At 36.1% G+C, this 14,648-nt stretch overlaps 1 protein-coding gene across 1 annotated transcript in view; it reads right to left on the bottom strand.

Annotated features, from left to right (window-relative positions):
• Positions 1-8,466: 8,466 nt before the first annotated feature.
• The window catches only part of LOC128015571 (vacuolar protein sorting-associated protein 8 homolog), a 116,880-nt gene continuing 110,698 nt past the window's right edge, over positions 8,467-14,648 (bottom strand). The window contains exon 45 of the mRNA XM_052599493.1: positions 8,467-8,660. Within this exon, the coding sequence (XP_052455453.1) occupies positions 8,517-8,660 (144 nt within the window). The 3' untranslated portion in view covers positions 8,467-8,516. The remainder of the gene's footprint in view (positions 8,661-14,648) is intronic.

Genomic DNA, 14,648 nt, shown 5'->3' with positions numbered 1-14,648 from the left:
AAAAGTACAAAGAAGTGCACAGTCAGTCTCAAGCCCATCTAGAAACACAGAGCTCATCTCATTAGATATGTGCTCTGTTTGAAACAATTAGTGGAGAATTAGACCATTACCCCAGGGCTGGCATCAATTGCAAAAAGTAAACAGTCTTTTCTTTCATTGTCAGAATGTGGTGGTGGGGTTCACTCAGTTTGATGGGGTCTGATGTTGTTAATCTTCATGCAAACAGTGCAGCACAGCAGGCAGAGAGCTAGACTGAGACACATCTATAGAATTCAGCTAATTAATCCAAGCTAACCTAAGGCAAAAAACACAACACTAGCATTCTGAGACAAGCATTCTTTTTTGCTTTGAGCTGAAAATTGGAAATAAAACTCAGAATACCACTTTAAAAAGTTTTTTTTTTTTTTTTTGTGCTGGGAGACACCTCTAAATGATCGTGTTTGGTTCATTTCAAGAAAATTACGCAACATGTTAAAATAATATTTCAGTGAGGTGGCATTTGCAGCATTCTTATTCTTGGCTTCTTATCCAAATAAAGACTTTATCAAAAGTTAAGACACCTACAGTGGATATAATCTCTCCCTTTTTAAAATAATCACATTGTGTTGCTTTGTAGCCTGAAATGATGGACAAAGGTATTTTTTTTTTTTTTTTTTTTTTTTTTTCAGTTGTATTTACTCAGTGCAACTAAAAATATCCCAATTAAAGATATAACACTAACAGAAAAAAAAATAAAAAAAACACAGATTCACCGAGTTTAAAGGATCACCCCCTTGTGTCATTCTTTTTTTTTTTTTTTACAACCTAGTATGTTGGGATATGTCTCTGTCTACACTAATTTTGCAATATCTGCCCACTCTTCTTTGCGTTACTTCTCAAGTTCAGTTAAATTTTAGGGTGAGTGTTTGTGGACTACAGTCTTCAAGTCATTCCACAGATTTATTAGGAGATTTAAGTCTGGGCTCTGACTAGACCATACAAGGAAATATCAAAATTTTCTCCTTTAACCGCTGTGTGCTTTGGGTCATTGTCATGTTGGAAGGTAAACCTTATTCTCACTGAGAACTTTCTGGCAGAGGACAGCAGATTTTCCTCAAGAATTTGATGGAATTTTGCCCCATTCATTTGTCGTTCTACCCAGACAAGAGCTCCAAGAGTTCCTGCTGCAGAGAAACACCCTCATAACAGGATCTTATCACATCCATGCTTTAGAGAATGCTGTTATTTGGATGTTGGATTTCCTCCAGACATGTCGTTTGGTGTTGAGGCCAAATAATTCAATTTTAGCCTCATTTGACATCAGGAAGGTGTTTTGGCAAAGCTTAGTTGTGACTGCATGTGACCTTACTTGAGGAGTGTCTTTTTTCCACACAAGCCACATTTTTTGAGAATTGATGATATTGTTGTCAAATGCACATCACTCTTTGTCATAATTCCTGCAGCTGCTTCAGAGTTGCTGTTGGTCTCTTGGTCATCTCTCTAATAAGTTGCCTTCTGGCTCTTTCATTCAGTTTGGAGCAATATATTGATCAGTGGCCTGTGTCTAAATAGCTTCCACTTCTTAATAGTAGACTTCACTGGGCTTCTAGGCACCGATAAAGCCTTTGAAATGTTTTTGATCTCCTGTCTTGTGCCTGAAATGACCACAGCTGATCACAGTTGAAAGTCATATGGCTTTGTGTGTCATTACACCTGATTGAGTTTACAAGTCATTTTTAAGAGGGGGTGATCCTTTTTCCAACTCCGTGATTTTTTATTTATTTTTTTGGTATTATATCTTTTACTTGGATAGTATGCGTTGCACTGAGTAAATACAGCTAAATAAAATAAAAAGTGTTTCCATCTTTATTTCAGGCTGCAAAGCAACAAAATGTGATTATTTTAAAGGGGGGTGATTCTTTGCTATACCCACTGTGTACATATGCCTACAGTATGTACACGGTACGCAGTTCCTCACTCATCATGACCTTTTTTCCTGTTTCTGTAGCGCTGAAGCCTGTATGTTTGACAGGGTTGTTTGCCATTCAGAATTTATTTGAGAATGTCATTTTGAAGTTCCTGAATATAAATTAAATTTGTCTTGAGGTCGCAAAAATGATTCGAGTATAAGTAACCATAAGCCAAACCCTAATATAGTAAGTACATGTAGTTAATTAGTACTTAAATGTGAAATTACACTCGATCTTCACTCAGTCCATGGTTGTAAGGTTTGTGAATCATTAAAGAATGTAAGAAATTGTTGCTATTTTCAAAAAAGATCCCCTCTGATATTGTACTTAATTTTTTTTTTTTTCATGTTAAACTGAAATAGAAGGGGGTTGTGGGAAATGTCCAAGATAACAGTATTCTGCTCCTAGCAAGAACAGATAAAAAGCCACAGAGTCAGCCTGTCCTGGCACTGAATATGAATTCACTTTTTAATACGAGGGAATACACTGAATTTATTTGGCAAATTCCACCTCCTGATCTGAAAGCCGCAATGATTTTTGATGATTTTGTGTCAAAGTCTGAATATGGAGAAATTAAACAGTCAGTGGATGAGATGGATGACACACATATAAAGATGGTGCATGTACAAAAACAGATGTAAGGGACTTTTTGCAAGTGCTTAAATTCAAAATTTTGCCCTCGGAAAGCAAAGATGAACTTTACAAAAGTTTACATGGTCTTGAAAATGTTACAGAATGTCTCTTTGGCCTAAAAACAATCCTGCTAGTTACTTGTCACATTAGTGTTGATCATTCATGTGCATGCACAATATTCTTAGAAATGAACCTTTTCATGTTCATAAAATGTTCAGCATAATTAGACTGTGTTTTATTCTTCACAGTGTATCTACACCTTAGTGCAACAAAGAAGGAAAATATTCACCAACAAAAAATTCATCCTCTTGAGAACCTCTAGATCCCTTTTCAGGATGCTGATCTCCTCGCCACGTATCTATAGCACAAGTTTGTTGTATTGTTTGTTGCTTGCATTTGGCATGCTCTTTATATGCAAAAATCTATTTTTGCCCGCATCGGTTACACATTTTACTGTATATGCATCTGATATGCAATATACAAATTTCACTGATTGATTTGCAGGAAGCATCAGAACTTTTAAAGCCACTAGAACAACACAAACAAATCAAATGGATTTTCAATTAAAACACTAAGAGGAATTCATATGGTATTATTTGTTTATGATCTTATTTCCCCTCCAGTGTTTATATATGTATATATAATTTCTACTTATTTCCAAGCACAGGGAGATCTCTGATAAAATAGTAACAAACACACAGACTACACATCCCGAAATGTTTTGGAAGTTATCCAGCATCACCAAAGTACAACAGAAGTAGGGAGATGGTGTTTCAAGTTGTTTGTTTACTCTGAACACAACTAAGTACATGATGATGATGAATTACTATTGTGAACAGAGGCAAGGTCCTTGAAGAGCAATGAATCTCTCAAAACATATTGGAGTTTCTCTCGAGAGTGTGATAGCAGAAGGCATCAGACACACTGGAACGTGACGCAAATGCACTGAGAAGCTGTCAAGCCCACCAAGTTACATGTGAACGCACCTCTCTTGTTTAATGTCCAGCAGCGATAGGCTCAGAGTCTCAATGAATGCTGGATTGTGAGGGTGGGTGGTTTCAGGGAAATTGCCCAGACAAGAACATTGACTTTTGAATTAGCAGGACACTAATAAATTCAGCACAGCCAATAACAGCATTGGCAGTGCAATTATTTAATAGCACATTCAGTCAGTTTCACAACTTGTAAGGCCTCAACAATTACCCTCTATATCTCATTTAGCTTAGAGTCCTTTTTTCTTTTCTTTTCCATGAGATCAAATATTTACAGTGTGAGCATAGAAGTGCCGCACTGAGACATGGTGCGGTTCAAATACTCAAGAGAGGCCAGCTGTGCTTGATTCAGATCATTAAAAAGAACGAAAAAAGGGACTGGAGACCAAACACTCCTCCACGAAGCTCAATCAGCTCAATCATAATGGGAACAAAACCTCTAGCACTGCTTCGTTTATTATTCAAGATAGGGTTTTTGCAGATGAATCATAATTCTTTTAGTTGTGTTAATTGCTATTGCATAAGTCATTGTTGGGGAAATTACAGAATACATTTTCGACAAACATTTTAGTGGATGGCCTCTCATTTAACAATAAAAGGCATAAATCAGTCATCAGACCAGCAGAAGCTACAAAGTCCATATACAAATAAAAATCCATCTGTTGTAGATGGTGATTATGGTTCCAGAAGTGATACTTTCAGTGTGTGTGTGTGTGTGTTTGTTTAAATAAGGGACACTCTCTGTTTTATATCACATATGCAACAAGTACAAGCTATACTTGACTACACTGTAAATAAAAATGAAATTCTAAACAGTCCTAGTGCACATCTGCAGTATGGGTTAGGGTTAGGGTTAAATATGCTCAAATGTATTTAAAATGCAATCCCTTTCATTTTTACCATGAAACACACATATTTCACATTGTTTCCTGTTCTAATTCTAATCAGATTTTTTGTAACAGGTTTTTGTTTGGCTGTGAGACACTAAAACAGGAAACTATGTTGTATAATAAAGTACGTATCGATTTGCCAACCAAAACCAAAAAGCTGTTAAACATAAAAGCTCATAAAACATCAAATTGTAGTTCTATAAGGGAATATTAACACTTTACTAAATTATCACATATATTATACAAATGTCATCTTAACTTCTACTTTTATTAATTAAAAGTAAATTAAACCACGGTTAACCAAAAAACTTCTCTTCTCGGTTTGTTTGTCCTGAAGTTGTTGTTTTGTTGGAGCAATATAATAGACTTTGACAGACTGTTTCTTGATTCACTCCTCTTGCTTTTCTTAATGGAGAACATGCTCTCTGTGTGGATGATGGAGTTCTGAGGATGAATGAGTCTATAGCCAGCATGACCAGATCTGCAGCTTGAATCCTTTCATCCTTTCAGCTCTTATAGCGGCCCAGCCTGGATCTTCCTTCCTCGGCGTAGTGTAACCTAGCAACAGCCAATGTTTTCACATTTCACACAGTTTACGCCAATTTACATTCGTCTCCTATTCTAATCGGAAATTTTTTTCTTACATTAACACATATACAAAAATTATTAGAATGCAATAAATACTGAAGCGCTCTTGGCTGTAAGATACTAAAAATGCAGCAATTCTGTATTACAAAGGGTTTGGCAATCAAAACGCTACATTAATTAACCCCTAGAAAATACATACACACATACCTAGTTCACTGAACACAGGTTGACTCTTTGTGACATGAAAAAAAAAGGACGCTAATCCATGCTTCAGAATCTTGAAAGCAATTGCACTAGATCACAAAAGACATCTAAATAGGTGTCCTTGAAAGGCTGCACTTGAAGCAAGTTTTCTTAACGCTTTTTAAAATAAATAAAAAAACCCAAGCAATGCACTTCACAGTTCCTGCACTTGATTTCATGTCCAACTGTTTATGTATTTCATATTTATATGAAGAACAAGATCAATACAGTGCAATATGATGCCGAATCTTCACTCTTCCCATCTCTCTGTGCTTTTTAACAGCAACGCTTTATTCTTGCGTTGAAGATGTGCGCTTTAAAAAGGCTTCAGTGTTAATGCATTCAGTGAGATTCCACTATTAATGCATCAGACACATTAATGTGGTTGGCAATGCATCTATGCATATACAGAAAAAAAACTGATCTTTCTCTCACTTTTTTGAAAAATAAATAAATTTAAATGCATTACACTTCATTCATATTATGAGTATGAAAGGTCACACTGGAAAACTTTTCACAAATGGCCTGTGATAACTTCTTGACCTGAATGCACATTTTTCATGTTTCCTCTAGCACTTTAGAGACACAGGCCAAGGCTCAGCACAATTAGAGGGATTCAAAGCCATCATCGAAAAACACTCCATTCTTTTGATTGACTCTCTTTCACTGCCCACACATGGAAGCGCTCACCAACACTTAGAAATTGCCTTTTATCCGAGCTGTTCAAGTGCAAAAGGGAGTATTAAAAGTAGGAGGTGAGGTAGAAACAGTCAGGCCTTCTATCTATGTATAGAAATGTAGTTGTAAAAATAAGATCCAGGTACCATATCTTACTTCAATAAGCATTTTAGCTGTGGCTGTGTTGATTCTTTCTATATAAAAGATCATATATGAGACCCTGGACCACAAATTATTCGCAATTGAGATTTATTCATCATCTGAAAACGGAATAAATATGCTTCCATTGATGTATGGTTTATTAAGATCGGACAATATTTGGCAGAGATACAACTATTTGAAAATCTGGAATCTGATGTTGCAACAAAATCGAAATATTGACAAAAACACTTTTGAAGTTGTCCAAATGAAATCTAAGCAATACATATTACTAATCAAAAATTTAGTTTTTATATATTTACAGTAGGAAATGTACAAAATATCTTCATGGAACATGATCTTTACTTAATTTCCTTTGGCATAAAAGAAAAATCGATAATTTCGACCCATACAAGTTTTTTTTTTTTTTTTTTTTTTTTTTTTTTAAGGGTATTGCTAAAAATATACCCCATAAGACTTGTTTTGTATATATAAAATATATCTATATATTTATTTATTTTATTTAATTCTACATTTAGTACTGGCTTTCATAAGTTATTAAATTCCTTTTCCAGAAGATAAAATAAGTATAATTTACCCTGCTCATCCAGTCCAAAAAGTTCACCGCCTCTGGCTCTTAATGAGTCATTACCTTCTTGAGCATCAGTGAATGTTTTCATGTATTGAAATTGTGGTGTATAAATCCCTCAATTGTCCTCGGTGTGAAAAGACGGATCTCAAAATCAAACAGTCACTGCTGGAAAGGGTTCAAATATGTAGAAGATGCTGGAAAACCAGGGAATGTGCAGAACCTGGAAAAGTTTTCTGAAGAACAGCAGGCAGCTGAACTGTTCAGGACTCGTGAACAACTAGCACAAAACAAAACAGTTGTGGATCATCCTGGTAACAACACACACTGTTAAGAATCAAGCCTATGAAACAATCAAGCATATTTTACAGGGTTTATTTTCTAAATTCCTAAATGTTCCTGTAGCTCAAGCGGTAGAGCACTGCGTTGTCTTATCTTATTATCTTATTTTTGTTAACATTATTAACATTTTGCATATTCTACAAGGGGTATGTAAACTTATGAGCAGAACTGTAATTCAAAGGGGAAACACTTTTTCATACCCCGTTGGCAGATATTTGTTCTATTAAGCAAAAATTAAGTTAATTTTGCTCCGAGAACAAGAGTTTACATCTTCATTTTAAAGGTATCTTTAAATATTTGTATTAGAAATCAAGAGAAAATACTAAATAAGGTTTGCTGCAATGCATGCAACAATTAATTTCCTTAACCTTCTGAATTTAAGACTTTCTGCTCTGGTTTAAGACCTTTTTAAGGCCTTTAATTTATTGAAGCACAAATTCAGACTTTTTAAGATCTACAGTAATGAAGCTACACAACACACAGCTGCATCAACAGGGCAGTGTTTGCAGTGCATCTCTGTGCCTTACACTGTTTAGGACACTGAAATGAGCTTTTGATGAGAGAACAATCCTCACTCAGAGGCTGTAGGGGAACAACGCCTGCTCTCTATCTCTTAAAGAACTCTGTGTCTGTTCTCTAGCACACACATCTCACTGTTCCCTGTGTAAGAAACAGTGTGTATATTAGAATCAGTGATACTGGAGGACCACTGAGAAAGTTCAACCTGCATGCCTGGAATACTGAATACTAGCTGGTCTGGTTCAGTGACCGGTTTTAAAAAAAGAAAAAAGAAAAAGGTCACAATGGACCATTAGGATAGCGGAGAGGATTGCAGGGGTACCCTTAAGCACAGTCCTAGCTTTGCACAGCCAAACACAACCTCTCTGAGCTTTACAGATGCTGGAGAACAGAGGCACAAAAGCAGCTTCGTCCCTCAGAACACTAAAGCCAAAGGATCGCTCACAAACACTTAGCGCTGCCTCAGTGGTTATCTTTATACTGCAATATTTTTGAGACATGCAGCATTCTTATGTATGAATATTTTTTTAAATGTACTTTATTAGTGCTTTAACAGCAAGGAAATAGGTTAAATTATATTTAAAGTAAATGTAAATTAAGTTTACAATATTTTCATTAAATTATTTTTAATGTTAAAATTAAGTACTTGTTTGGTAACAAAGTCAACTTCCTCGTGCCTGTGTGATCATAAAAGGCAAATAAAACTTTTTTTGTATACATTTTTTTATTTAGTCATATTTATATCATGTTTTTACTCCATTGAGCATTTCTGAAACTTATGAAAAAAACAAACAAACATATATTAACTAGTAATCACCAAAGCTGTGACGATTAATTTGTATCAGCCGATTTGACAGTAATGACATGGCATTATTTGTTGAGACACAACATCTCAAACATCTCTGTACAGACATGGTAGTGGTTTATTATGATTTGTAACAGTGGGCGGAATCATCTACTCCTCCACCAGTGGCGGAGGAGAAAGCTTTAACTGGAAATTCTCGCTGTGATAAATACTTCCAGTTCCCGGATGGACAGGGTTCGACAGGCCGGCCCTCTCATTGCCATGAGAATGTGTGAGTTCTGTCAGAACGGCAAGCTGAAAAAAAAACAAAAAACAACAACAATCTGTAGTCAATAATTAAATAAACCGCTAAAATACTTAATACTTACAATAACATTAATATTATATTAATATAATATTAATGTTATTTATTATTAAAAAAATAAAAAAAAATAAAAATTCTAAACATCCCCCCTCTGGTTTGCTCACAAATTGCAATCAGATAATAATAAAAAATATTAATAATTATTATTATTATTAAACAAATTTCTTAAAATTGAGCAATACAGCACAGTCATTCACAAGAAAAAATATATTATATATATATTAAAGATGCTGCTGTAAGGCAGGAAGAACCTCTAACATTGATCTCCTGAGATACGGACAATACAACAGTGAATAAACATGTAAAAATCTGTTTCCACATGTCACTGAGAGAAGATGCGGGAAAGCTTCTTTCTCATCTGTTCTTTCTGCACCTTCCCTTCACTCAGAATGATCAATAGCAAAACAATGTTCAAAAGAATGCCAGTAATATTCATAATCATGTTTGGTATCATTTGAAATGTCTCAGTGTGACTAATGCAATGGTAGATTGAAAGGTAAGTAAGATCCTAAGAGTTAAGAGATATTTTGCGTAGTGTAGAGGGTGTCTTTCCCAGTGTCTTTCATGCAAATTACCATCTGTTCCCAAAAGGTGCAAACTTCTCCTCGTCTAGGACTTTAAGTTGTTATGTAGTTAGATTAACTATGGGGGCTAGATAAAATACTACTGAAGAATTAGCAAAAATGGTGCGGCATACTTCATAGTACTAGCATAACCTTGAATTATTGTTTGAGCTGTAGATATAGATTCCTAACGAACAAGTAAAATAAAGTGAAGTGAAGAGTAAACTAGAATAATCAAATGTCAAAAGAATAATAATTAGAAATGGACAAACAACCCATTTGCATTTCAATCCAATTTAATGTCATAATAAAATGGAGTCAGATTAGAAATTAATTTAAATTAAATTACATTGCGCACCAAAAAAGCCTGAACACACAGGAAACCTTCAGACACCATTGGATACCTCCACTGGGCCAACTGGGTGGACACTAACTGCCACAGCCACACTGAACCTAGCTGCAAATAAGTAAAAAAATAAATAAAAAACCCATTTGCTAACAGTGCAAGATGAATAAACAGTGTTAAAAGCTTTTTAATGTGTTTCAAAGTGCTTTCCCTGTAGCAATTTCAGATCTTTTCTGAATACAAGCTTTAATTAAAAAATGTAATCAATTAAATTTGGTGCAGTAATTTTTCTGCACCAAACTGACACAGAGTTTGGTCACCTGTGATTTTGTTTGCTGAGTACCATAAGGCATCTGCTTATACATATCTGTTTTCCACCATCCAGAGATGTCTGAATCATGTTCACAGATATAATGAATTAATAGTTATTTAGATGAATAAATTACACAGAGAAAGTGAGCAAAGAACTTTTACATTGTCAAGGAACAGTACAGTCATGGCCAAAAGCTTTGGCAGTGACATAAATTTGGTTTTGCAAAGTTTGCTGCTTAAGCTGTTGTAGTGTTCATTCACATTGTTTCTAGATTCATGTGTAGAGTGATCAGATGCATTTGAAATAATTGCTAAAAGCTTCATTGGAAAATTGTCTTTTCAACCAAAGGAAAGGCTCTCTCATAATTCTGCCCAAAAACCCTGCCATGAATTAAGAATGGTATCAAAACGTCCTGAAAGAGCGAATTCTTCCAACAATCCATGAGCAGTTTCGTGCATTTTCCAGCAAGATGGAGGACCATGTCACAAAGCAAGAGTTATAAAGAAGTGGCTTGAAGATCATTACATTTAAATTTTGGATCCATGGCCAGGCAATTCCCCGGATTTCAGTACCACTGAGAAACTGTGGTCAGTCCTCGAAAGGTGAGTGAACAAGCGGAAGCTCACAGATTTTGATCAACTCTGAGAACTAACAAGGCAAGAATGGATCGTCATCAGTAAGGATTTGGGCCAGAAGCTAATATTCATTTTCATTTTATTTGCGACAGCATTCATGGATTTAGTTTAACTGTACAGCAGAATTTTTTTTCCATGTGTGTTGCCATAATAAGTTTCTAAAAGCGGAAACTGCATGGTAGCGTGATTATAACGCCATTGATAGGCACCAATGAACAGGGACGAGCCATTGTTTAACATTTTTATTTCTCTGGATTTATAAATCCTTGGGAACTTTCGGGATAACAATTACTCAACCTCATGAAATATATAACACTGTGCAAGTGGTTTTTGGATATTTTAATAAGAAAATTTGACATATTGTGCCTTTAAAAGGCTAAGTTCACCTAAACATTTAATTCTGTCATCATTTAACCACCCTCATTTTATACCACACCATGAGTTTATTTGTTCTCAGGAACATTAAAAAAAGATTTTCTGATAAATTAATTGACGATGGATGTCATTGAGCATCAAAAAGTATCACTTTTGTGTTCCACAAAAGTAATTATACAGGTTTAAAATGCCATGCAGGCGAGTAAATGATGACAGAATTCAGATTTTAGGGTGAACTATCCCTTAACATGCATTTCATGCAGCACTTAATGTCAATTATCATGATTTTATTGACCACTGAACTAATCTGTTGGTGTTGGTCAGTATACGTTATGCAGTAACCTGGGTTGCACCATGAAGAAAGCTATTCAGAAGAGTTAAAAAGCTTAAATACAGACTCACACCACCATTCATTAGCAGCATTAGCCTGTCCAGAGTCATTCATTAATGTGTATACTTTCAGCAGGGACCTTATTACAGCCAGAGCAATCAATGTGCATTTAACCAAACCGCATGAATCAAACAGCATAATCTATCCTTCTCACTTTGAAGCCCTCCTTTGCATCTTTATCTTCTCCTTCCCTCTCTGATCTCACTCATACTTTCCCTCTCTCATTCCAGTCCACTCCTGGCTAAAACAAGTCCCTTTTTTTCTGTGCGCAAACCAACTTTTCAGCATCAAATCCATCTGCGTTACTGTTTCAGTTCACTCATTTCATGTCCTCTTTCTCCTGCTGTTTATCAGCAGTCTTTAAATCAGACTGCCATTTATAAGCCATAGTTCTATTTCTCATGCTTCTTTTCTTTTTTAAATCTAAATCTAAACCGGACACCTGCTAAGCAAAGTCTCCGGAGAGTGATGGATAAAAGCAAATACAGACACGGAAAGCACGCCAATGGCTAATAATCGCTTCTGTCATCGCGGTGGCTTTATCATTACCCCCATACTGTTAGCAAACAGGCTAAACACAGAGTAAGAAGTCTGGGCACGTCTGATGCCAGTAACAATCTTTCTATCATACTTTACTATGAGCAATTTTCCACACTGCTAACCAGGGTTGATACTCCTCTGGGAAAAAGCTTTAGCTCCTATAATAACCATGTTTCATTCTGATTTTTTACCACTTCTATAGGATAAACTTATAGAAATGGTTGTTTATTTGCTTGTCTACTTTACACTATAAGACAGAGACTACAACACATCTGTACACAAATTCATGCGTTGTACTTCTGAGTGTGTTAGCTTGCAATGGCTGCTCAGGGTGAGTCATTCATGGAGGCGATGGATAGAAAGTTCGCTTTTGTGTGAAAACTATGGTGTATGATTTAATTACACTGGTGGAGAGCTGTCAAAGTGCGGGATATGAAAAAGGACACACTTTGTACTATGTTTTGTGCGATGGTGCCTACTGTAAAATCCATATATGGATAAGGGCCCGAAGAGAGCCTAAAGGTTTATTCACACTAAGAACTGTGTGACAAAGCAACCAATTTGCCAGAACCACATAGACATTGGGCTGTTGATATTAGCGTCCGGGTAAAAGGAAAATAAATCAGCTTAATAGGGATCTGAAGGAATGTATATTTCTTTCAGAATATTTTGTTACAGAAATTTGTGCTTGATAAATGCAGAATTCTCATATTTGTGACTATGTATTCTAGAACTGTGTTTTCTAGTGTGTGGGAGATCATTTGTAATACAGTATATGAATGTTTCTGTGTGTTTGTAATGGTTATTATGATGCTGCAGGTAGACTTTCTCATTCAGTGTCTGGTTTGACACGTCACTGTATTTGGCTCAAAATAACTTTTCAATGAGAATGAAAGTCTAATGGGTTTTGATTGACAGTTGACAGTGATTAACTGATAACAGAATCTTAATTTCTGGGTGAACAATTCCTTTAAGTTGCAGGTTAAGTTACCTTTTTAATTTTGTGCCATTTCTTTAATTGCCTTTTCATTATTTTTTAAGATTGCTTAAAGGAGAAATGTTTAAGAATGTGCAATTTTGGGCCTATACCCGAGAACTTGCGATATTGTATTTTGACTGGAAGCAAAAGTTTACAGTTAAAACATTTTAATGATGGATTTGTTTCTACAAACACGCAGTTTCTCACTTCACACGATGTTGATCGATGGGCTGAAGTCGTGTGTTACATCTGTTAACAGTTGCATTAATCAGCTGTTTGGACTCATTTTGATGGCACCCATTTACTGCAGCGTAATCCATTGGAGAGCAAGGGATGTAATGCTAAATTTCTCCAAATCTATTCCCATGAAGAAACACATCTCATTTACATCTTGGATGAACTGAGGGGAGAGTACGTTTTCAGAACATTTTGGATCAACAATTCGTTTAAGGCCATGGATCAGATCTCCCAGGTCACGTTGAAACATTTGTTTTAACACAAATTAAACATTTTTTAAGAGTCAAAAGCAATAAAAAGTACCCCTAAGTGAAAAAAAAGATCCATATAGTCTATCATACGCCCTTTTTTCTCCTCCCTCATTCTGTCCTTTCACCTCTCTTAAATCTTGTCCTTCTAATTCATTCATTCCGAACACCCTCCACCATTTCATTGCTCCTGCAATTTCATTATCCTTCCACTCATTCCTATCAACACAATCCCTTTCCTCCAGCTCTATTTCTCTTTATTGCATGCTTGTCTCATCTGTCTTCACATACATTTCTTTTTCCAGTGGCTTCATCCGTCTTCCTCGCCTTCTTCCTGGAACTGCAGCGCTGAAGGGAAATGGACCGACTGGGACCTCAAAGACAGCAATCAAAGCTCAGCCCTGACAAAGCATCAGAGAAACCCTGACCTCCTCCCACACGCACACAGATTTCAGAAAGACTATAAAATAAAGCACACACAAACACATGAACACCACACATCTTTCACTTCCTCCTGGTCAATATCAAATGATCCTGTTAGGTTAATCAGCGGGTTAAGCATGTTTAGCACTTCAAAAACTCCCATACGGTCACACACATGTGATGGTGCTGACATAATTACAACCGGAGTTTATTGCCACGGTCTGGTAGCCTTCTCATTAATGCTTTGAAGAAATACACACACACACACACACACACACACACACACACTTGTTTTGCTATCTTAGTAAGGATATAGCATAGACCTCTAGTAAATTTATAACAGGTTAATGATATTTTCTATCACCTAACCCAGGGGTAAGCAACTCGCGGCTCTTTCATCCGTCTCCGGTGGGTCCCTGTAGCATGGGCAGAGAATATGCAGAGGACATGTTCTCCTGACTTTTAAAGGTCCCGTTATTCGTGATCCCGTGTTTTAAACTTTAGTTAGTGTGTAATGTTGTTGTTAGAGTATAAATAATATCTGTAAAATTCTAAAGCTCAAAGTTCAATGCCAAGCGAGATATTTTATTTAACAGAATTTGCCTACAACGAACGACCAGTACCTCCGCCCACATGAATATTCCAAAAAGGGGGCGTGGTCTTGTTGCACTCCGACGGAGGAGGGGGAAGAGCTGCGTTTGTGTTTGTCGCCATGTCGTCGAAACGCTTTTATTTTAATCTCGGAGTCCAATCACCTTTGTTTGGCCTTCCCAGGGATGCTGTACTTAGAGATCAATGGTTACAATTTATGTTTAACTCGGTTCCTGAAAATTATAATCCACATGTAAAACTATGTGCAGCACATTTT

This window comes from Carassius gibelio, chromosome A1, assembly GCF_023724105.1.
Source record: "Carassius gibelio isolate Cgi1373 ecotype wild population from Czech Republic chromosome A1, carGib1.2-hapl.c, whole genome shotgun sequence".
NCBI lineage: Eukaryota > Metazoa > Chordata > Actinopteri > Cypriniformes > Cyprinidae > Carassius > Carassius gibelio.
This window is presented reverse-complemented; position numbering and strand designations above follow the sequence as displayed.